The sequence below is a fragment of the Athene noctua genome, chromosome 5, assembly GCF_965140245.1.
Source record: "Athene noctua chromosome 5, bAthNoc1.hap1.1, whole genome shotgun sequence".
Taxonomy (NCBI): domain Eukaryota; kingdom Metazoa; phylum Chordata; class Aves; order Strigiformes; family Strigidae; genus Athene; species Athene noctua.
This window is the reverse complement of record NC_134041.1, coordinates 53,844,142-53,869,728: the sequence shown is the minus strand read 5'-3', so window position 1 is coordinate 53,869,728 and position 25,587 is coordinate 53,844,142. Positions and strand designations below refer to the sequence as shown.

The 25,587-nt window shown below is 38.7% G+C and overlaps 2 protein-coding genes across 5 annotated transcripts in view; one reads left to right on the top strand and one right to left on the bottom strand.

Moving 5' to 3' along the window:
* The window catches only part of SLK (STE20 like kinase), a 51,258-nt gene extending 43,324 nt beyond the window's left edge, over positions 1-7,934 (bottom strand). For both annotated transcript variants that reach the window (XM_074907672.1, XM_074907675.1), the window contains exon 1: positions 7,353-7,934. In XM_074907672.1, coding sequence (XP_074763773.1) covers positions 7,353-7,502 — 150 coding nt within the window. In that variant the 5' untranslated portion in view covers positions 7,503-7,934. The remainder of the gene's footprint in view (positions 1-7,352) is intronic.
* A 346-nt stretch (positions 7,935-8,280) lies between these two features.
* The window catches only part of STN1 (STN1 subunit of CST complex), a 46,044-nt gene continuing 28,737 nt past the window's right edge, over positions 8,281-25,587 (top strand). For 2 of the 3 annotated variants that reach the window (XM_074907678.1, XM_074907676.1), the window contains exons 1-2: positions 8,281-8,515; positions 24,656-24,795. In XM_074907678.1, coding sequence (XP_074763779.1) covers positions 24,663-24,795 — 133 coding nt within the window. In that variant the 5' untranslated portion in view covers positions 8,281-8,515; positions 24,656-24,662. Of the gene's footprint in view, positions 8,516-24,655; positions 24,796-25,587 lie in introns of those variants that run through there. The other variant, XM_074907677.1, reaches the window with a different exon arrangement.

Here is a 25,587-nt window from a genome sequence, read left to right as displayed (position 1 = left end):
ACTAAACACTGAAAACTAGAACAATCCAAACAGTGTCAAATGAAAAGACAGCACAAGCATTTTATTTGAGTAATTTGGCAGCTACTGTACAGTAAGACAATAGGCAAAAGAAGTGAGACAATATGAATTTGTGAATTCCATGTATAATCTGAATATAATTAAAGGTTAAGACCAAAAAAGTATTTGTAAATGACACTTCAGGCACCAGGGTCTCAAGGAATGCATTTAAGATCTCAAAACAGAGAGTTTAATTACATGCTGTCTCTTTTACATAGACACAACTGTCACTGAAGGAGAATGATGTTTATAATCTTACGAGATTCTCAAAACATGGGTCATGGCCCATGAAATATGTAAGGCCCATTCATAACTGTATTCAATTTAAAAAAAAAAAATAAATAAAAAATCCCAAACTGGGGATTGTGGCATTTGCAAATATGAACCCAACAAATGATTTCTTCAATATTGTTTATGGGGTGGTCAAAACACCACTGAAAGAAATCTGTGAACTATTGCTCTGCAACAATAGCATGTATTACTGCTTGGAGGATTGTACTACTAAAGGACTACTACTTCCCTGCCAAACATGGTTTAAACAATCTCTCTACAAAACCTGTTTAAAAACAAACAAAAAAATCCCCAAACAACAAAACAAAACCCAGTACATTTTTTAGCTCCTATATCATAATTATTTAAATAAACTGCATCTCACATAGATATGAAGAATTATTTCACCAGGTTAGTATAGCCTAAAGCTGCTTCATTCTAGTCTATCTGACAACATAAAACAGTCACATTTATCTTATGCCTGAAATCCAAAGTTTTAGTCTCTGGACAAGAAACCAACAGTCCAAGCATTTACACAAACAGTTAGCTAAGAAATATGAATTATCAGATGACATGAAAAAAATTAGGAAGTTTTATAAACATAGATAAATAAAATCAAATAATGATTTCCTATTTACTGAAGTTTTAAACAGCTGATATAACTCTGCTCACACCTTGGAAAAGACAACTGCCTTACCAAGGAGTGATCATGAGCATTCTATAATTATCCTCCACAAACTTGTCTGCAGTTTAGTTCTGTGTGCAACAGACGGACAATACATTACTCATAAGTTAAGTATTGTGATACTGATTCTAAGCCACGTGACTTAAAGATGTCCAAAAAGTAAGACATAAAACACATGCTATGCTTCTTACTTCTTTAGAATATTTCCTTGCTACAGACAAAATGGAAAGGAGATAATAACTTCTGCAAATAGCCATTTAAAACAGGAAAATTATTTCAATTTAAAATCTACAGATAACTTTCTTGCACTACCCATTTCCTCAGAAAACTTCGCTACTGAGTGACAATAGCTGTAAAGAGCTCTGTAAAGCTTTCTCCTTGACAGATTTCCCAGGGTTTAAAACAGTGATACTGCCTTTTCCTTATCTGGTATCTTCAACATGCTAAAGCTGCAATAGTGTCAAAATAAAGATAACATTACAGAGCAACTTACCCAGCTGATCAGCAAGACTAAAATCGTTTGTCTTCCATGAACAGTCACACATCTTTTTTTCTTCTAGACCATAACACAAGCAGCCCTAAAATACTCAGGCTACTCTTACAGAAATTACTGTTCTTAGCAAGCTTTAGATAAAGTTTTAGTTCTATTTTACTTAGACTAAACATTTGAAATTGAACATTTGCATTTTATATATTAGTCTCTTGAGAGTAGATCAGCTCTCTCCTCTACTAATGCCTCTACGGCTAAACAAAGCAACATGGCATTTAAGTGATTATTATTAATTCAGATCTCCTGAGGACAACTGCACTATTTTTACTGCTCCAGTTTAATCAGAGGTCAACTTATACAGTCAATTATGAAAATAGATTACAACAAAATATATTTAGTATAGCAAACAATTTTAAGAAAAATTGCCAAAAGTTCCGCACAGATTCATTCTCATGTATTAAAACTGAATTTGGGACATTTTCACCTGCTTTTTCTTTCCAGGTCTAGGCTTAGGGCAGTCACACATGGAACTTCAGGTTCACAAAACACAGTTATTTGACAGGAAATTTTCAAATGCGATTTCGTCTTCCAACTAATACCAAACATACAGGATTTCAGACAAACTCAAGCAATATCCTTCACAGGGAATTGTATCTTTTATATAGGAATGTTCACGAGTGTCAACAGCTGGTGCTCATGACACCCGGAAAGCAAAAAGATGAAGAGCAGACAAAAAACAGCTAATCAGTGCTTCAGCTTAGATAGCAAGTGGTCAAAATCTATTCCTAATAAGTTACAGATGTAAAAGATATCCACCCTAGCAAGCCACATGATATATTATCATCATTAAGATAACTTCAAGTTAAAATATCCAACTGTACGAATTATTTAGAACAACGTGCTGCAGGGCCACAGAAACTAGGAAACAGAAATTCTCCTTGCTCTGCCCTGGTTTTGTTTTCAGGTCAGACTAATTAAAAGTATTTTCTAGGATTAGAAAATAAATTATGATATTAGTGGTATGCAAAAAGTACCTCTAAGCAGCCACCAATTATCAGTTCATATTCTAGCATTAGATGGAGTTAAGGCTGCACTATCATTACATGATGTAACTGGTCCAGTCTTACTAAACCACTACTTAAATAAAAAACAGGTGTTTCTTCCTGCTATAGAAGACATTAAGGCAAACAAGCTCTCCTCTAAGTCACACAGGTACATTACAGGTAAGATTGTTTTAAATACAGAAACAAAAGTTTTACTTAAATGAAGCAATATCATTAGTTCACTGGACTTTATTATAAAGTCCACTATCATTAGCCAGAGGTGAGTTTGGACTGGCCACTATTGCAAATATAGTATATATGGGTACTTAATGTAGTTATAATTATCAGAAGATAATGCATTTGGGTAATACTGTTCACTATGATTATAGCTACCAGCTTCCACAACATTTCTCTGAACCTAAAGAGACACCAAGCTCCAATTAATTAGAGCACTGGAAAACTTGCCTTAATAACTTTAAATGAAATACAAATATTTGATTTTCTAAACTGCTATGAGAATCTGTATACACAATGCTTCCCACATCTTAGAATCAGGGTATAAATGGGATACTATAAATAGGAAGAATATTCAAATACAAACTAAGAAGCATGAATGCAACTGAAACCCAGACAAATACAAAGGATTCTCTAATAATAGTCAGTTTCCATTAAAAAATATATACACACTATACATTCTTTCTCTATACACATACCATATATAGATATCCTACATTTTATATAGTATACTTCCACATATATTCTACCATTACAGAATCTGTTCCTACAGAAGACTTAAAATTAGTGTATTTGTACAGATGGTACCCAGAATTATCGTTATTATGTCCAAAAAACCATTAATTTCTTGGACGAGTATCCTCTAGTGAAGATCTCTGAGATGACACCAACTAAACACTAAGAAAATGCCTTTTTGCAATGTAAGTGTTCTTATATTTGTGTACAATGTTCTTGCTACCAAAAAAGGCTGGCAAATTTTACTGAAATATAGTCCCAGCACTTCATTCAAAAGGTTAACTTAGGAAGATATCCGCATTTTCTTTAGTTATGTGCACCAGTATGATAAAGATTCTGAATCAGGAACTTTAGCAATAAAGAACCACAGAACACATTAGGCATTTTAAAGGTCTGTTTTCACACTATCTGAACGTTTAACCTTTGGGAAATGAAAAAGTAGCTTAAGCTGATGAAAGTCTTTAACACTTACTTATACTGATTTACCTTTAATGTTCACTGTGTGCACTGAACTGATATTTGATACAATAGAGCAATATAACACACAATAAAGTAACATGATATAATAATAGACCTAATTTCTAAAGCAAACTGATTACAATTAACTTTAACACTAAAAGCCTAAGATTTTCCGGGGAACTTAACCTGATCAAATCAAGAGCAGTTTTAAACTGTCTCTCGTTTTTTGTTCTTTTAAAAAAACGTTAAAGAGATCCAACACACGAATTCTGCCATGTAAAGAAAGCCAAGATAACACAACCATTTCATTCTCAAAGCCAAGATAGCACAAATATTTAATTCTATTATGGCACAAAATAAGAGAATGCCCACTAAAAGCTACATGAGCTTGGCCCTATAAACTACACACCAGGCATACAAATCTTTAAAAAAAAATAAAAAAAGTTTGTGATTTAACTACCAAATTTTCAAGTTGAAATCAGCCTACAACGCTAATATTATGCTTCTTCAGGAGCTGTCAGAACCCTGGCAGTCCATTCAGTAATTCTAAATAATCCATGAAAGGCCATTAAGAGATTGGAAAAAAGTCTATCATCAGCAACCTCGAAATTCACTTTACAAGGGCCATCACCTGATACTGAAGTACTGCAAAGGTCTAGAAATTGAAAAAGGATGGAAAACTACACTATTATTCATTAGCCAAGAGCAAAAAGAAAAGAAACAGCCTACAAGTGGCCTCTTTGAAGATTCTGAAAAGGACTACAATGAAAAGTCCTACACGGTCATCAAACTTTGCCATCAACCTTTGCCATCAGTAGTCTACAGCTCCTTTGATCACCAGAGACTTGCACCAGCAGTTGAAACACTTCGAAACAGAATATTTACACATTAAACATTATTTAAAAGTTAGTGAATACAAGTGTATGGTCAGAGCTAAGAAAGCTTTAGAAAACTAGAACAAACAGCTTCAAAGGAAATAAGCTCTTCGAGTAATTTGGCTAAGTTACTTGAAAAAATAAGAGACCCTCGTACTTGACAGAGGAACAAGGGGAATGAAGCTCAAGTTTACAATACCCTTAATACTTCTGCATACAAAACTAGTTATAACTAGACAGCATTTTTTATGTAAATAATTTAATCAGCTAGGCTTCATAGTACTGTCAGAATCATTTAAGAGTTCCTTTTGAGTTTTTATTTAAATATTTTATATTCTGTCCGGAAGATGAGTCACATAACTAAACCAAATACTTATCTACAGGGTATCATAGCAAGTAACCATTCTAACCTATTTTTTATTACAAGTCCAAAGTATACAAAGCCTTAATTATCTGGCAATTCCATTTTATCATGTATCTGTCAAAACCCTGTTACACACAGACTCCTAGATCTTAAGCAAAGGCAAATACAGTTTTGGCACTGACACTAGGGTGCTTTACAAAAAAGCCCAAACAACCCCCCCACACACACATTACTTAAAGACAAAGTCTTCAAGTGTTGACAGTTTTCTTCTAGTTTATAATTTGGATTCCAACATTTGAGAAGGTATTGAATGGCTATTCTTGAAGTTTCTCATTTGAGGTGTACATCCAAGAAAGAACAACCTAAGACACCTTTGGTTTTGAAAGTTTCTTGCCAAGCATGCTTAGATGCAGGAACATATGTACAGTTAGTACCTGCGCATAATCCGCCTTCTCAAAGTAGATGGAAACAAAATGAATGCTGCTGAGTACATGCAGTAGGAGACTTTTCTCTAAAATGGGAATTTTTCCCAGGAATACTAGTACCTGTTAATTTTCACAGGTGCTATGCTCAAGATTATCACTGTAATTGCATGTGTAATTCTAAGTATTACAATTTTTAAAATAGGGTTTAAATTTTGAAAAATTTAATTTCAACGGTTTACACTGTTATTTCACATTCAGAAATAAATCTCAAAATGAAAAATGAAATGTTAACCGGAAAAAACTCTCCCGTTGTACACAAAATACACCGAATTGCAAAATTTAGCAGCTACCTTACTCAGACACCTTCCTCTACAGTGTATTGCTAATACACAGAAGCCTACAGATAAACATGAAGTGAGGTTTGAGGACAGGAGGGGAAATGCATGCGGAAGAGAACACATTTAAGCACTGTCTCTTTGAGGCGTCCCCAGCCACCTCTATGAGACAGAGCATGATACTGACAAAAAGGGAATCAAAATTCCGCTATGAAGTTTAAAGAAAAACTTCAATATTCTGAAAATGCCGTTAGAGACATTATGTTTTTATAGTCACCAAACTTTACGATAGAGCAACTTCAGCCATATTTCCCAGTTATTTTCATCAAAAAAATTCTCTAACCTTCCACACTGACATGGGAACCACCATATAGACTACATATTACATCAACATCAAAATAAGCTAGATGCTCTTAAAACAGAACATCGACAGAAATTCCTAGGGTGAAAAAACCTCACCTAGCATTCTGAACTAACTGTGGCACTTTTGCTCAAATTTACAAACAGGTAACACCACAGCACAATAAAAACTAAAATAAATTCTACCAAAAATAGCACCGGTTTCATGAGTATCCGGATTTTGTGAACTCTCAAATGCAGTACTCTAAATCTGAATGTTTCTTGACCGAATTAGCTCTCAGAAATACTGTAAATGCTATTCTTTCTCTATTTTATTTTTACTCAAGAACCTGCTCCAGAGTCTCAGTTCATGTCAGTTCCCCGATTCTCTCATGCTTATCCTCCATGATGTTTTCTCCACACTATCCCTAAACGAAACATGAAGCATTATTGTCTTTTTAGAAAAAGGAAAAGTAGCACAAAATTTGCTTGAAAGCTACAGTCTTGTCAAACACTAGCAGCGTTATATCTAGGTCACTGTACTCTGCTTGTAAATTCTGGATAAGCATCCTTAAAAAGACAACTTGTATCAGTAGACTTAAAGATCTAACAACTAAGAGAAGTTAGAAGATCCAACACAGGAATTCTGCCACGTAAAGAAAGCCAAGATAATGCAAGTATTTAATTCAATTCCACGTGGAACAAGATAGGTGAATGCCCATTAAAAGTGACGTGAGCTTGGCCCTATAAACTATGCACAAGGCACACAAGTCAATTTTACTGTTCACAAGGAAGCCTTCCGCACAGAAACTTTAAAAAAAGAAGTACGAACTTCACACCTAAGAAAACCGTCTTTGTAAGGTTAGAAGCCACATTGTACACGAGTCCAGAAAAACAAAATACAGGAGAAGCGAGCGATTCAGCAAGGGGCAGGGTGGAGCAGAAGGCGGGACAATGACCTAATAGATCTTTTCTATCTTTAGTTTCATGAGCCTCTGTGGGCAAGAGGCGTCGGGATCGCGGGCGCTGCTCTCCACCCCAGGCACGGCGGGGCCGGGGACGGCGGCGGGGCGCAGCGCTCACCTCACCGGCCGAGCCCAGCTCGCCGCAAACTTGATGCTTACGACAGGTACCCCAAGGTGACAGAGCTGGTGGACAGACAAAGCTCCGGACAGCGTGGAAGCAAGACTACAAGTCTTGGTTTTTTTTTTTTAGCTACGAGCAATACAAGCGACCCGAGTCGCCCGCGCTTGCCCTTACCTTGAACACTTTACCGAAAGCACCATCTCCCAGCTCTCCTATAATTTCCCAGAACTCCTCAGGGTTCAAATCCCTCTTGACGTGCTCGTATTGTTTCTTCTTCTTCTCGCCACCCAGCTTGAAGATCTTCCGAAAGTTGAAGAAGGACATCTTTCCTCCTGCCAGCGGAGGCCAGCCTCCAGGCGACCAGGCGGAGGGAGGGGGCGAGCGGCGGCCGGCGGCGCCCCCTCAGCCCGCCGCCACCAGCCGGTCCTGCCGGGCGCGATCCCCACGAGGGCCGAGGAAAGTCCTCACGCCGCCTGGGACGCCGTCACTGCCGGGATCGGAGAGGAAACAACAGCCCGAGATCCCCTCCCGGAGCCCCCCAAAGGGGCCGGGGCCTCGGCGCCGGCCGCAGCGGTTCTCTCCCGCGACGAGCTCGGCGGTCGCTGCCTACTCGGCCGGGCCAGTGACCATCGCGTCAGCAACAAGTGCCGGGCTCCCTCCTCGGGACAGGCGGCTCGGCAGCGGCGGGCGGGGCGGAGGACGGAGTCGGAGGAGAAGAGGGGCGGCGACAGGACCACGACTCCCGCTGGAAACGGGCAGCGGCTGCGCGCCGGGCAGGCGGGAGCGTTGGCCCCGCTGCCCGCCGAGGGCGCTCCCGCCTCAGAGGATGGGGTGGACGTAGGGAGCGGAGGGGGCTGCCCCGCTCCTGGCTCCCGGCCGGTGCCCTCACGGAGCGGGACCCCGCGGCGTCCCGGGGCGGCAGAGCGGAGGAAGACGACGCGTCCCTCGCGGTCTCTCTCCCACTCGCTCCCCCGCCCGCGCGCACAGCGGGGCCCGGGCGGCACCGTTTCCTGCGGGGCGGGGCGGGGCGGCGCCTCCCTCCTCCCCCGCCTCCTCCCGCCGCTGCTCCTCCGCCCGCCACCGGCGCGTGCGCGCGCCCCGTGCCCCCGCCCCTCTTCCCGCGCTCCCGGAACCGCCTCGCGCCGCGGCCACCGCCGCGCCGGCGCACGCGCGCCAGCGCCTCCCCCGGCGCGTGCGCACGCGCCATAGCGCCATCCGCCCCCTCCCCGCTTCCCGGCGGCCCGTCGCAGGCAGAGGCAGGGGAAGAGGCGGGGCCTTCCCCTTCCCACGTGACGCGGCGGCCAGAGCCAATAGGAGGGCGCGGAGGCCTCCGGCGGGTAAGTTGGTGTCTGGCCCAAGATGGAGGGGCTGCTCCCTTCCCCCTCACCCTCCCTGCCTCTAGGGCCTGAGGGGCAGCGCTTGGGGTGTGCGAGTTCTCGCCCCTTCTTCTTGTTTTTCTTTGGGGGTAGGCTGCGTGCTCGCGACTGGGGGGAGAGGAAGTTCCTTTCCCTTTTGTCCTCTTGCAGCGTTCTGGGAGGGCCTGTGTGGAAAAGAGATCCTTTACTCTCTGCGGAGTTGCTCATCCTGAGGGACGTCCTGCTTCTCTCTTGTTTAGTCTTAGCTGTCCCGTATAGGAAAGGTCTCGCCAGTCCTGTGGCAGAGAGGGATGTTTCCTAGGTAGAGGGACATCTGCCCTTCTGGGCTATTTGGGTGCCTTGAGTTCCTCTTCTCAGCACAGATAGTCTCCCTCCTCCCCCCGCGTTGTTTCCCGGGTCTGCTCGTGGGAGCCGAAGGGGCTCTGGGGCCCTCTGTCAGTCAGGAGCGTTGTGATGGCAGGTGGTGCCTTCTGGAGGGTTTGAGCTTGGGAGTGGCTCTTTGAGGAAGGTGTTGGTATAGAAAAAGGCAATGTCTGAAGACTTTATTTTGTTTGTGGGCCAGTGCTGTTCCTAGACCTGCTACCAACTGGTCACAGTGTTCAGTCATAGCAGGGTGTGATGTTAATGTGCTGCACACTTTTGGTATCTTGTGAGATTTAATCTGTGGACAGGCTTGAATTTCCTTATCTTGCAACCTCTCTTCCCACAGTGATTCCTTCGTCAGCCTGAAGTATAATTGTATTTTAATAGTTGTGTTGTTTATATGCCACCGAATGTGTGGTATTTCTTCACATGAAAGCAAGAGGTGTTCCCATTGCCTGGATAAGGGCCAATTAGCAGACATAGAGACGAACTTTAGGCTGTGACAGGAGGCAGGATGTTGATCTTACAGTTAAGGCAATGATATGGGACCAAAGAGAGATCTGACAATGGGACAAACACCCAGTGAAAATCATGTAATGCCTTATCCTCCTATGAACCTGAGTCCCTGCAGTTACCATTCATTTAAACTATATCATAAGCTTCTGAAGATAAAGCCTCTGGTGTGTATGATTCCTCAGACCATTTTATTAGCATGACAGTAATTTGCTATCTAAGGAGGGTAGGCCATGTGTAAACTCAGTAATAATAATGAGGAATTGAGATGCACCAGTTAAGGGGATCATATGGCAACCTCCACAGTCTCCTTGAAAGAAGCATGACTTTAAGGACTAGAAGGTGCTGGGCTGAGTTAAGAAAGGGATTTCAGCAAATGAGTTGTCTAATAATACTGGTGTTTGTAGTAGTAAAGATTAGAAAGGTGGTTCAGAAGGAAATAAGGGCATAGAAGTAGCCTGAAACTGAACTTTGCATCATGTGTTAATGATGGTTTTTACCTGAAGCACACCGGGGTAGAAGCCTTTTAAGAATATGTTGGTGTTGTATTTTGAGTAACTAGTGGTGCTAATAATATTTATAGTGTACTGGAACACACTGTGCTAGGCATTGTCCTGCCACAGAACAAAGAGATAGCGCCTGCCACAAACAGTTTATGAATCAAACAAATTTGTGTCATGAGTTAATTTCTTTAATTGTGTAAAATCAGTTTCAAGGGTAGTACTATTAATAGCCTTTCAAGTACTCTTGCTAACCTGATAGCAGTCCTGATTCGTTGTAATAATCAGCATTTGTTGTTAAAAAATTATCTTGGACTTTGTGGTTTCTTTGTACCAACAGCTTTGCCACAAAATGTAAAACTGTTGAGGAGGGTATTAGAGCTGAGGCTGTTTATGTTATATTTACCAAGAAACAACTGCAATCCAAATGAGCTGTTTTCCTTTCTTCTCTATGATCTGGCTGGCTGGCTGCGCTTATTAACTTAATTTGCAAGTTTCATGCACATAGTTTGTATTAAATACAGTAACAAAGCCAGTAATTGATAAGGTTTCTCCAGTGTTAATAGCAGTGATTTAGCTTCTGGAATCTTAATTTTTTTTAATTCCATTTGTTTTTCCTTTCAATAATACTTTTTTTTTGGTGCCCCTTCAGGTGGGATGATAGCTTTGATTTGGATGCTAAAATGCAATAATAGCTTTAAAAATATTTTTTACTTTTTAAAATGGAATATTTTGATTTTAACTTATTTTCTCTTGGATAAAAAGTACTTTGGGACTTAATTTCCATCTGGTTATTTGAACTAATTGATAGATGATGGTGAAAAAAAGGAATCCAAAGCCATAGCATGGAATCCTTATATCTAGGCCCAATTAGGTTTTTTTTTAGCTTCAGGGTTAAAGACATAGGGTGGGGGACTGGTAGTGATGTATGTGTGCGTGTCAGAGTTTGTGCTAATAACTGGAAATAAATGGAAAACAAAAAGAAAGCTTCTTGAGCTATATATGATGAAATCTGGCTGAGGTTGCTGCCTTAAGATTGGCAATTATGAAACTGGGACACCAGGGCCTGGTTCTTTCTCAGTTTTATTGGTATATGAACTTTTGACTATGAGTAGTTCACATATAGTATCTATATAACCTGTCAGTTTGCTTTGAACATGTGTGTGGTAAAACAGGTTCACTCAGAACAGAATAGGGACAGTAGGGTCATCCTACCAATGGCTGAGTGTTACTAGATACTACAGATTTGTTGCTTTAGTCTTTTATAAAGATAAGTCTTCCTGTTCCAGAGAGCTTTTAATTCATGTAATGTTGAAAATATGAGATGAAAGGCTGACACAAGAAAGGAGCAATTAATCTAGGGATAAAGTTTAGCTTTTAGCTTTTTTTTTTTTGCTTACTCTTTAACAAGTAAGTCAAGATTAAAACATTGTATCTGAAAAGGAAAACTGTGTCTCAGTCTCAATTTTTCCCTTACGCTTTCACTCTGGAGTTGCAACTTGGCACTCAATCTTAAAAATAAACTCTGTAAGGTGAAGGTTAAGTGATAGTAGCAAATCCTTCCCAAGTTGCATTGACTTTCTGGTGAGGTGGTTGTATGAAGCCTGGGTTTTTGTGTGTGTCTTTTTTCTTTTTCCCTGGTAGAAGGAGTTTTTAGCAACTGTAAATGTTTCCAGATGGTAAGGATAAAAAGGTAAAAGTGAGTTATAAGTATATTAAAATTTCTCCTTCAGGAGTTTAATGCAATGCATTTTGAAAATTCAATGCTTCTTTAAAATGTCAGAGTAAAGATGTTAAAGAATTATCTTGGTTGTGCATCAAATATACTGGCTTAAAAATAGCTGTAACTCTTTACTGCAATCTTTGTCACCTCTTTGAGATTTAGAAGACTCCTTTATACTTTCTGCTGCTTAATATCACCATCTTTTCCCACTGACTTAATAGCTTTGACTTGCTACTGTTCCTAACTCCTTAAGTTCTACTTCTGTTTCATTTAAACTGCTCAGCTTCAGTTTCTCTTAATTTAAAATAAACACTTGCTTCAGAAATTTAATTTGAAATGTGTTCTTCACAGCATATATTGCCCTTTTACTGCAGTCCTACATCCTGTCTTCAGTTCTCTCAAAATATTTAATGGTTTATTTTTATATTGTCTTGGCTTTCTGTCCACCCACGCTTTCACTGATCTCCTCCAATCTTCTTTCTGATGTCTGAGTTCATTGAACTGCTGTAAGGTCACAGGTGGCTTGTTTGTGGTTAAATCTGAGGTGTAATTCTTATTTCATCTGCTTTAATCTGTCTGGCACCTTTGGGACTCAACACTGTCCCTTCTGTTTTCGTTACTTCATGTATGTGGTGTTTTCATTGATATTTTTCAGTTGTATGGTGGTGTTTTTCCATAGACTCTATAATTTCTACCCAAAGTTGGTATTTTCTGATGTATTTTACTAATTTCAGTTCTGAACTCCACTGTAACTTCTAGATTCCTCTAGTTAACCCACTACCTTCCTTTTTAACCTCCTCTTTTTGCATTTTTGGTTTTTGACAAGACCTTGTGTGTCCAGGCTCTGTATCTGAAGTTATTTCCAAAAGCTGCCTTGCTTTGCTCTGAATCTAACTCCCTTTCCTTTGAGTTCAGGATTTTATGGAGTTAAGTTCTGATTCTTTGCCTTGTACCACTATAGCTTTGCTAACTTTCCTCAGTCCTTCAGGCTTAACGAGAAATTTTTGGTGACTCTCCCATACCTGACCTTTATCTCCCTTCTCCTGTTCATCATCAGTCATTTTTCCTTTCCTACTGTTCTGAATGTGGTGCCTTCTCATAGGAGCATCTCAGTTCAGTGGATTTTAAATATCACGGTGTTTTCAGTCTTTTCAGTCTCGTATATTGACCTTAAAGATACTAATTTCTTCCCTCTATGACATTTCCATCTTCTTTGTGTATGTGCCAAGTTTTTAACTTTTTCTGCTTTTTCTATGACCCCTCTACACTTGCTGTGTTGTACCTGACCCTTGTGTTCTAATGCTCTAATTGTGGTAACTACAGAGGAGCTAGTAGTATCATTTGTTAATAGCCCATGTTTATGACAAGTTGAAGAAAGGAATACCAAAGATTGCTAAAAAACCTTTTTATTTCTTTATGGTCTAAGAGGATGGACTAAAAGACTGTTCATCTTCCTCCAAGGAACATCAAGTCGTGTTACATATTCACTGGAAGCCTTGAGAGGGGAGACCATATTGTGTATAGCACTCTTAAAGCCCTTCTGTTAAATGTACAGTTGATAGATCTGTAGCTTAAAGACTTGTATTTCTGTTCTGCATCTGAAATTTAAAGTTGCCTTCATAAAGGAACACAAAAGAGACTCACTTTTATGCTTGCTATTTTATGAGCCTTCCTAATACGAGTAATGGGAATAGTTCAGTCCTATATAATACAAACAGGAAAAATTTGTGATTCTAGAGGTTAGACGCTCAAAAGCTTGCCCATATCTCATTAGCCAGAATCAACATTTAGGCTCCTATCACTAACCTGGAAACTACACATTACATCTTTTTTTTTTTTTTTTGATGCATTACAGTAGGATCACTTAATCTAAGAATTGCCATAGAAACATGTGGCATTTGGAAGCTTCAACATATAAAGGTATTATTTGATGTTTGCAGTAAAAAAAAAAAAAAGTGTTAAAATGTTTAGGAATAGGACTGATCTAATTCTGGCTTCATAAAAATAAAAAAATCTGTGTATTTAGTTTAAATTGGCCTAGCTTTTTCAGTAGTCAGTGGGGAAAGGTATCTTCAGAGGGCAGGTCGTCCTTTCCCGTTTTAGACACTTTTATCACGCAGTATTTAACTGTGAGGTGAGTTGTCCTGGAAACTTATGATGGGGGTTCTTCTTTCTACCTAGGGAGATACCTCTGCCCCCAGAATTCTTGGAGTGCAGTTCCATTGATGTCGGGAAATACCTCTGGGAATGATGACAGAACAAATATAAAAGTTGCCAAATTATCTGAATGTTTCCAAGTAAACTGATGATGTTTTACAGAATAGACTTTATTTGAAATCACACGTCAGAAGAAAAAGCAATAATATAGCAATCTTGAATAAGGATCAAAGTATTTCAACAAGTAGTACAAGAATATTTCTTGGAAACCCATCAAGTCAAAGGCATTCAAGTTTTAACATGTTAACTTCCCTGAAGTTATTGCAAAAAATAATTATGTTTTTCTTTCTGCTTCCTGTTGGTTTGCAAGACAACTATCATTAAGGCTGATATTTGGAAACAGTCATATAATTGGAGGGGTGAGTTGTGTTTTTATACATATTTGAGTGAGAATTAAACCTTAGATTTAATGGAAGGTGTCAACAACCTGAAACTTATACAGCTGTCTCTTTATTGATTAACTGGTTAATGCAATTAAAAACTTCAGGGCCCCTTTCATGATAAGATTTTTCAAGAAGTCTAGATGCTTTGGTTTGTATTTAACTGAAACCTCCTTTCATAGGAATTTTCAGGTAATATTAAAATACTGAGCTGCATTGGTGGATAGCTGTATTTTTTAAATACAGTAGTTAGTCTGATAAAAATTTTTTCCCTCTGTGTCTTGACGACTATAACAATCTTTCACATGAATAAGTATCTAGAGTATTGGTTTATTTTAAAGTCATATACAATTAAAATATACTACTTTTAGTTATAATGCTGTATTCTTTCTAACCATTTTAATCATTTCAGATTATATGTCACTTAAAGCAAAATCTGTGTGATCAAAACTGTGCATGAACACAAGGCAAAGTATTTAAAACTTGCAGAGTCCCCTCCATCTGATGGATATTAGAAGCTTTAGTTAAGTCACATGAAAGCATGTATTACAAATGCTTCACCATGTTTGTCTTTCCTCCAGATGGTAATTAAACCTTTTCCTCTTGCATAGCAGTCACGAGCCGATTTGCTCTTTTTGTTTGTGGCTTTCAAATTTGCATTAGTTCACATAGCAGCTAGGATTAGAAATTTATTAAGGGATAAAGATAGCTTTGCATCTCAGTATTGCTTTTGGTCAATACTGGCACAAAAAATGTTTGGACAAAAACCCCACATAGATTGCTGCTTTTCTTTCTGCAAATCCTAAATTTCTTCCTCTGTTTCCCAGGAACCCTTTTTTCTCCAGAGTGGACGTTGTGTTCTCTTGCGATCCTGATCAGCTCTGGAATCTTGGGACTGAATAGCTTGTTCTGTAATATGAAAATGAGTTATTTTAATATCTGGTTTTTATTACGGCTGGCCAGCCAGACAGCAAACCCAATCCTGGTTATGTGGTAAGCATAAGCAGGAAGTTTATTATGCCTTCTACAGCTATTATTAAAAATATACCATAGTGAAAAGTAGGGAACATTTCAGACACAAACACACACAAAAAAGGACAATCTGACAAAAAGATAGCACTGAAAACTACTTCACCTTTAGCAATATCCCAGAGACGTTGCAGTGGCATAATGCTGGATATGTGTTTACTATGATAGCAAAAAGGGGAAATAACATTTATAATGTGAGATACCAACTGGTTATTAATGCAAAGATAGACTTTAAAAAATAAACTGATTTTACTGTGCAAACATTGTAGCTTTTCATGGAAAATGTTATTTTTATATTACAACCATGTTTAAAATAGTTTCTGTGTGTGTAATGTTTGCTTTTCACTTAGATGTTTATCAGCTATTGTATAAGTCTCATTTTTGAGGGAAGAAAATAGTTACTATGTGTTGTAAAGTAGAATTTGGTTTCATGTAGGATCTCTTCTTGGTACAGCAGCAATGTGAGGAGCTGTAATAATGTGTCAGTTGTTAAGGCGAACAGCAGCTATTGTGTGTTCAACAATAGTATATGCAAACTTTGGGCACTAGGACCTGCTTATGAGAAAAGTGTTGTGTTGTGATGCACTTTGTCTTGAGTGCCCTGGAATCTTTATTTTTTGACACAAGGGGCATTTAATATCTAATCCACAAAATTATGTGTTATAGTACACCATGTGATATTTATGAATTAAGCCAAAAGAGCCCATTACATTAAGTGGACTGAATTTTCTGTAGCAGAAAATAAAATCACCTACAGGAAAAATAATTCCTGTGGCTTCTGGCTGAGCTTTAATGTATTGTTCTGGATACAGTATAGAAGAGTGACTTACTTTCAGAAGCAGGAGGTAGGGAGTGGCATCTCTTCAAATTCAGATGCAATTAAGGAGACATTTAAATCTGTTTTATAAAAGGCTGTTTGGTTTTTTACATCCCAGTAAGTTGGAAATAGCAGTGACTTTACCATGATTTCTGTGACAGCAATTCATGCAGGGAACATAAGAAGTTGCAGCTACAGTCATGGGTGAGGTATTTTCTTTTAAGAATCTTAACAGTGTTATGTCCATTTGGTGCCTTTCTACTGGATTTGGAAAAACCTTTTAAAGGTGAGTAAAAATCCTCACGAGCGAAGAAGTCTAGCCTTCTTTGCTCAGTAAGGAGGAAAGCTATTAAGGAGATACTCATGTTGCTATACAGGTATTCCTGGACAGTTTGGGTTCATGCTGTATCAGTCCTGTATCAGCTCTCAGTGATGAGTTTTGGACAGACCTCAGAGGGGAATATATAAGATATTATTTCAGAACATCCTCAGAAAATTACAATAATTGCTAGCCCAAAAGTTAGAGGACAAAGTCTGGATTTTTAATAAGTCCTAATGGAGTTTAGCAGCTGAAGATAAGGGATGATGAGCCAGCTTTTCTTAGCTGAGAAGACACTAATATTCAGAGCATTCGGAGTTCATAGAATGCGGTGTAAGGCTGTGCAGAACAATTAATCTTAAGGAATCAAAACATATCTACACATCTTTGACATGTCTAAAACTTTTTGGTTTTGCAGATCAGAGCAGGCTGGGTGTGACTAAAAAATCTTGTGCCTGATTTCAGGTATAAAAGTTCTCGTCCTCACAAAGGAGGCACAGTTACAAAAGAAATCCAGAGAATAGCAGGCTGGGAATTGTACCATTTTTGATACAAAAACAACCCTTTTTGATATTTTTCCTAGATGTTGGCTGAGAGGACCTGTGTGAGGAGTGTTAGAAAGCATAGCAAAAGCTTTGTTCTTACATGGAATGATAGTACAAACTTCACCCAATAAGAGAGAATAATAATATATATAGTCTCAATGCTTTTTTTTTCTGCAGCATTTCATTTTGCACAGGTTTGTCTTTTGGAATGACTAAACATTTTTCTGTAAGAAGTGCCTTCAGACAAGAAGCAGTACAAGTATTTATTTGGAGGAGAAAAAGAATAATTTTGTGGAATAGCATAAAAAAAATCAAAGAACAAATGCAGCCAGTCTAGAAACAGACATTGGTGTCAAGCTAACTGTATTAATCTTTCTAAGATGACTAACAGTTAGGTCTCAATCTTCTAAAAGAGCTTGAAAGAAGTAATCTCAGACTTCAGTTATGCTCACAAAATATATGATGGTCCTAGTTGGATCTGAGACTTCATAGTCATTCTGATTTGAATTCTTTTCTATATACCAACAACAGTGCTGTTTGGACACCATGTTTCAAGCACAGCCTCACAGTGTTCTGATATAGTTAAAAGGTTCACTTGTATAGCAATGGAAAACTTAAAACGATTTCAGAACATGAAGCAGTCTGTCATAATCTAATGTTTTGCTATGTGCTGGGAATATTTTGGGAACTTTATCATAACTGTGCACCTAGACTTCAGTCTACATTTGTGGTAGGTTAATTATTTTGAAGTTTCTGGTTGTAATGGAGTGCTCTGTTGTGCTATGAATGCTCATATAAATTCTGATCTTATTCCAGAGGCTATTTTAAATTGTAACAGATGCATAAAATAATTTAAAGGGGAGAGGGGGACATGGGCAGGAAAACTTGCTTCTAGATATTTAGTCAACCTTGTCATGGAGTTCAGAGGCCCAGTAGGTTCAGAAAGCTATCAACCAATGCTTGCCACTTCTACCCAAATTTCTGAAATTGGAAAATCTTCGTTCAAGAAGTATCACTAAATCTGTTTTACACTGGTAGACCAAAGTAGGAAAGCTAACTGTGTTGCCTTAGGCTGGGGTGAATTAGGTTTTATTCTCTTTTTGTTAGTTAACTTGAATGAGTTAATATTCCTTTGTTGGATCGATAAATTGCATGTATCTGTCAAAAAAATTACCTTTGCCAAGAGCCTGTTTGGTATCCTCTAGCTGTCAAAGCTTCCATACTGCTGTTTTTCCAAGCAGCAAAGTTATTATTTATAAGAAGTAATTTATTTTTTGTTTTGTTTGGTTTTATTTCACACTAATAACTGAGAACCTTCTCTCCCTGTGAAAGAATGTCTTTTCAGCAGCTCAGCTCATTCTGGCAGCACTGTGGGTGATTAAGAGCTTTCAGAGAGAATTAATCATCTTCATAGGCTTCCTCCTGCCCTCACTTTGAGACGGGTTAGAGAATTAGTTGAAGAAGGTGCTTCAGCATGATTATCCAATAGCTTTAAAATACAAACAGCAAGTGAAGCTTTGACTATTAGTAGTGACTCCTACTACCTTATTTATGGTAAGCTTACAGCTGTCCATGACAAATATATAGAGCTAGTTTACTGGTCTGTTGAGTGGTTTGCTGATTTCTTGATACGTAGGAAAATATCTTGTGACTAATGCATGGGACAAGGATCAGAATGAGCTACTTCTACTGTTTATTTTATTGCACATTTCCTTGTTAGTTTTCCAGAATTGTGATTTTTGGAAAATTGGGTGCCAAAACCTTGTTACAAGGTTTAACTTGCATATAAAACTAGTTGCAATGCCAAAGGAGGCAATCTAGAACTGCAAGCTTTGTCCCTCTTCCTTCCAAGACTGTTGATGTTGGAGGAGCCAGTCTGTCTGGTCTCCTGCAGCCACATGGGCCTGTCCAGAGGAATTTCTAGGCAGTGCTGTGGAAAGAAAAAAACAGAGAGGGAAGTACATTGCAGGTTATGACATGGAGACATTAACTCCACTGTAAGACTATTACATAGTAGTGGTGTCAGTTTATTGATGAAACAAGGCTTTTTTTTTGCTCCTGTCTATATCCTGTCTATTATAGGCATTGCAGACAGTATCTTTCACTGTTGTTGGTAGACTCCCTACTGGATAAAGATTGTGGTGATGGGTCTTTTTTCTTGCATCCTCTTCCCTTGCCAGGGAAGTGTATTGTAATATAATGTAATTAAAAGACATATGATGTTTAAGATTTCAAGCAGTATCTTTAAGAAAAATTCTGTAATTGTTTCTTCTTTGTAAATGTGTTATCTACAGAGGTTAGACAGATGTGAACACTTAGCAGTTCCTGAAATGTTACTTATTCACTTCTGGAAGTTCAGAGCAGTTCTAGCTCTCGTAATTTTATTTCAAAACTGGTTTTTTTTAAATTGGAATTGTATTTGCCTTGTATCTAAAACCTACAGGACATGCTGTGCCCTTACTGATGTTTGTTGCAGCATGTAGCATCTAACTTACAGGACTTAACATGACCAGCAGCATAAGGTAGTTTATTAAGAAAGACTGAAAGTGCTTACCGTACTTTCATTTTATTAGAATCAGCAGGTAGGTAGAAAGTGGATCCAAACTGACCTTATCTTACTGTTTGATAGTTTTCTAACAGCTATAAAGTTGATGACAATACACATTTTTTCAGGAGCCTTTTTTCTCTTTCAGTGATGTATTTTGATCTTCGTGATGGTTTTTGTCTTGTTACTGGTGTTGAAAACTTTCTTTTAATTGTGTGTTTTTAAAGAGTCTATGAGTGAGTTTCATTTTTAGAATCTTTAATCCATATTATTTGTAACCAAAGGCTTTATTTTCCAGCTTCCGAAGATCTACTTGTGTACTAAGATACTGGATTTGTTTGTTTTTAATTTAAAATGTTGTATGTGGCCTTGGGTAATTTAAAACATGTCTTGAGATACGATGTTTTTAACTGTATCATGCTGGAATTGCCTCTGCTGATCATGAAGAATTGAATAGTACTCATTTGTCATGTAGGGTGTTGACTCAAACACAGATGAGTTCAATCCAGATGACAGAGGTTGTTACAAAACCCAGCTGTTGACTCTGCTCCTCTTTGCACAAGCTGCTTTCTCTGTGGCAGGGATGGCTGACCCATGAAGCAATTCTTTAACAGCCCCAATTTGTGGCCTGATTTATTCAAGTAAACCAATGGTGACTGTAAGTTGTTTTAATGCATTGGGTTGGCAACTCTTAACAGTTCAGGAACAGCTTCCTTTGTAAATCATCAGTGCTAGTATAGTAGTGGCAGTCTTTGGAGAAGAGTGAATCCCTGGTAGGATGTTTAAGCTGCCTGTATTGGTGGGTAAATATTCTCTGTTTCTGATTCACAACTAAGCTGAGAAAAAAAATCCTTTGCAGTGGTCTGCCAGCAGTTGCAGAGTCGCTGCAGACAACTGGTGGCAAGATACCTTTTCTGTGGCTCCAAATGATTCGTCTCAAACTAAGGCAATTTTCTCCAAGAGCTTTAGTTGTTAGTCACATCTGGAGAAAGACAACAAGAAACATTAAAACATACTCTTTTGGAGTTTCCATTTCACTGGGGTTGGAAAAGACCAATTCTTAATCATTTACCGTTTTTGAAAAAGGTTCACGGTGAACACAGGAATAGGAGCCAAGAAATTTATTAGCCAGCTCTGATTCTGCTGGGACAAATCACTTGGGTTTTAAACAGGGAGCTATTCTAGTGTGGCTACCCAGTAGGCTGTTTGGGAGGGAAGAAAGAAAATGGTCTTGGTTTTGGGTGGTGGTGTTGTTGGGAAGACTGCAATTTTCCTTGATTTCCCTTCTTTCCCGCTTAAGATAATACCTTGCTGACCTCACAAGTTAACTCTGGGGATTATGGGCTTGGTTTAATTCTCACTCCAGTCAGAACGCTAACATGCTAACATTGACAGCAGTAGGTGAAAGAGGCAGACTTATTTTGATAGGTTAGTGTCTAGAATAATCTTAAACTGAGGCTTTTTGTTTATTTGTGTTTAGATAACTAGTGTAAACTTTAGATTTTTTTCCTTTGAAACAGAATTGTTTTCCCAAGAAGTAGTCCAGATAGCAGAACTCCTATTTTTGTTTTTGATTATGCCTTTATAACCTTTCTTTGGAGTTATTGTAGAGAGGTAAAAATAGAACACAGATATCCTATATCTAATAAACTCTTGGACCAGATGCTTCTCTTGCCTTTTTTTCTCCTGTAGGAAGATTGAATTTCTTGCTTTATAGCACCAGTAGTCATTACACTGCATTTAAAACAAAATGCAGAAAGGGATGACCTTTTGCTAGGACTCTGTATTGTTTGTATTGCTAAGCTTTATCACCATCTTCAGCAAAAGCCAGCTTAAGCCTTAAACATTTGTGCATACAGTATCTGCTCGCTCAGAATTGTCTATTGTTAGCTATCTGTGTTCTCATTGATTACAGTGCTGTGCATCTCCACAATGCCTGCTGTTTGCCCCTTGGATCGTCATCATACAGGGTAGCTGTTATCTTCCTTGCTGATAGCATATCACCAATGGTACCAGTTAAGAGCTGAAAACACTTCCAGCATAATGGAAAGTTCCACTTTTGCCAGGATGACTCACTAATTAATTAACCCCTGGGATATTCTGCCTGGGATGGAGAGGCTTCTTGTGCCAACTTCAGAAAAAATTATGGGAAGATACTATTATATAGCAAAAAATAAAATTCTTCCAATAAATCTATTTGCCTTGTTAAGAATATTACTATCAATCTGCCTGAAACAAGCTTGGAAACTAACTGAAAAACAGATACTTTGGAAAGGGTTGCTTCTCTGACAACATCTTCCTTTGCTGTAGGAGCAAAACTGCTCTTAACACCATGAGAAGAATGGACTTGTAATAGGAGTGTGTGGAGGCAAGCAGTACAGGAGGCAGTAAATCTCTTTTCCTCTCATCAGGCCACAAACTTTAGCTTTAAATAGGTCACTGTTCCAATGTAGCTATCAAGTGGCCGCTTGGGAGGGAAGAAAGAAAATGGGTTTGGTTTTGGGTGGTGGCAGGGGTTGGGTGGGCTGTTGGCACCATGAAGCAGGGGGAGACTGCCCTGCAGAATGCTCTTCAGGTGCCTGTCAGACACTACTGAAGGCAAGTGAGTGTCTCCAGTATAGTTGCACTGTCCCAGCCTAGTATGGATGGAGTGTCTAACTCATGACTTGAGCAGATCTGTCCCATGGACTTCAAGAAATCTTGTGATGACTTGATATTGCTGGGGGTGTGGTTTACTTTATAACAAGAAATATTTGCCAGATCTGTAAGATTAAACTTGGTGTGTCTGTAGCAGACTGGAACTAAGCAGAGTGGTTCTATATGTGAAGATAGATGTGATGGAAGTGTTGTTTGGACTTCTGGTTAGTGATCTGTTAACATTTGGGCATTTCAGACTTGACAACTGATACTGAAATACCAAAATGCAGATATTTTTAATTTGTGGTGGTGCTGCTTCATTGATTTCCCCTTGATTTACACATGTGCAGGAGTGACTTCTGCTTTCTACTCCAATGAGTGGCTGTTCATGTAAAATACAAAAAGTTAGACAGGCTTGTTACCTGATTCTCTCGTTTTGGCTTGTTAGCTCAGTTTGCCATCTGTGTAGGAGATGAAACGGGTGCTGAGCATGACAGACTGTAACCACGCAGAGTACGTTGGGGGGCAAGGTACAGAAAGGAGTATTACTTTCCATAAAAGATGAACTTAGAGAACGACACTGCCATTGTATCCATGTTTCGTGTCAGGGGAGAAGTGCCACTAAAAGGGAATAGTTGAGGGGCTGTAGCACCACTAAGGACAAAATTGTATCTTCAATGTTCCTGTTTGCAGGTGCGAGGCAGGATGACATTGACCAGTAGTCCTTCTCTTTATTTCAACTCATTATGTGTTAACCTTAATTGACTAGTGCATATGTTTATGAATTCATGTGTGAACTCTTCTCACTTGCCACGACCTTCTGCTGGGTTAAATTATTTTTATGTAAGCTATAAAAGCACAGTGGCATAGGGACAATGCAGGCAACTTTGTGCTAGAGATTGCAAGCAGAAAGAGAGGGATGGGGAAGACTAATTTTGTTACAAAAATGAGCACACTAAGTAAAATACAAGTTCAAACCATGTGTTTGCCTGGGAAAGTTTATGGTTTAAATTTGACATAGACTACAGCAAGCAACCAGAGAACTGCCATATGGAGGAACAGCAACTTCGCATTATTAAGATCGTACAGTTAACAGCTTAGTTTATAAATTTCTACGGAGCAGTGTCTGCAATTCAGCAGCAGAAAGTGTGCTTCATGGGTAGGCTTGAGTGAGAAAGGGATGGTGAGATGTTTTTGAGTAGACATTGCACATGCGAAGGGGATAGGTTGGGAAAAGCTGCCTGTAGCAGGGAGAGAGACATAAATCCAGGTATAAACAACACTAGTTTGTTACTCAAAGGTGAAGTGACTTGTGGAACTGACTAAATCAAATACTTTCAACATCTCACAAAAAAAGGACCAGTCTAAGGAAGGTCAAAGCATCACTAAACTTTTGTTTTTAAAAAATTAAAAAATAAAATTGGTAATTAATAGAATTGTCATCTTCAGTTCTTTTTACAGTGTAGAGTAGATGTCAGCAATTCTCTAGCATGTTGTGCTACAATGTTTTTCTTCTCCAAGTTAAAGTTTAAGTGTGAAAACAGAAATCTTCCAGAATCCTGTTGTTTCTCAAAGAAGCAAGATGCTATCGTTATATTTATGGCCTCTATATCAGTAGCTAGATGTGTCTCCTGCAGACTAGAGATCACTAGCAACCTGTAGCAGGAGGCTACTCCCTCCCAGGAGGCTGTAGCTGCCAAATCTCAGCCCTATTACTCACTATTCAAAATCAGTCCTCTTACCACCCTTCCCCTACAGCTGTAAGTGGCTGACACCCATTCAAGGTGACCTGGAAAGCTTTATGAGAATAATTTAGCTGTATATACAGGAGAAGCTACTAAAAAGTATATTTAGCTTCCAAATGTCTACAAGAATCCTTGCTGAATTGAGTACTATTTTTTCTACATCAACTCTGTGTTAAGCAGAGAATTGGCTCTGGTAATGGTAGAAGATAACAAGCATTGAACAGGGAAATCTGAAGATGTAAAAGGGAAAAGTAATGAAGTTCTTGGAGACTGTATGTCCGAAATAAAGAAAGGCTGGCTGCTTTTGTTTTATACAAAATAAGCTTCTACCACCACCCCAATAAAGCACAGAATGAACAATGAGGAGAATATCTTATGGAAGGGAAAGAGAATGATGGGGGGGGAAAATAGTCAAGTGTAAAGAAAGTAACCAATTCATATCCCACAATTCTGCTATTTTAATCAAGTGTTGTTTGGTTGACTATTTATGGGTCCCTAGAGGGAGAAATTCCTGAAATTCTCTATCATTTGATGGAGCCAGGCAAAATGGTGTTGTGTCTCTACTTTTAGTAAATAATCTGTATACATGCTTTGAGTATTTCATGTGGTGGCACAAAGATAACATTGTATTAGATAAGTTTTTGTGTCTTCATCAACTGCTTTGTCATTGTGTATACAATTACAAGCTGTTGTTTCATTGACTTGGAACATACGTGAACAGTTCTTTATCTGTGTAGAAAATAGTTATAAGTTCTCCTACATGCACAGGTTTTGAATGCAGTCTGAGTCCAAGAAGTATGAAGAAGAGACACCTTCTCTGCACTGGGGGATGGATCCTATATTTTCTGCATTTGCAAGACTGTATATTAAAGATATAAAAGAAATGAAAGAATCCAAACAAGTGCCAGGTATGTACTTATATGTGCAGTTTATAATGCACACAGAATTAGAATTGCTTTATATTGTATTCTTTATCGAGGGATTACAGAACACTTCAGGAGCACCAGTAATTTTCCATGCCCCTAAGCTAAGTGACATTAGTATCTTTAACAGTTTGAAGAACAACAGGTTGTATGTGAAATGTGTGAAAAATAAAATGTGTTCATTGTAATGGGTTTTCTTCCTCTCATATATATAGATACAGAACCTCTTTTGCACTAAGGTGATGCTGGGTTTCCTCTGCATGGTAGTGCTTGTTATATTCTGATAAACTTAATTCTAAAAATGCTGGTCTTTTCTGGCCATATGTGTTACATATTTCCACTGTCTCTGTAACATTTGAGAAGGATGTTATCCTTCTCTGTCGCAAAATTGACAGTTGATGACATTGCTGGGTGTATGTGTTTTTGCTTTTTCCTCTGGTTGTTAATATATTATAAAATAGATACAGCTTTTGAGTTTTTGTCTGCTTAATTTCTATATATGATAGATATATGACTTTCTTCATAAATTTGAATAACCTTATTGTAAATTCTGGCATCTGTGCTGAATCCTACACCACACCTTTTATTTCCTAACCATTGTTAGGAATTTTATGCTTTGCAGTCTTTTCCTGCTGGTCTTCAGCCAATATCACCCACATGTGTACATTGTCTAAAGCAACACGGGTCTGACCTTGAATTTCTATTTTCACTAGAAAGACTTGAAATAGACTGCAGTATGTTTTCTGCTGTGAGTGGTTCATTACTCCGAACTGAAAC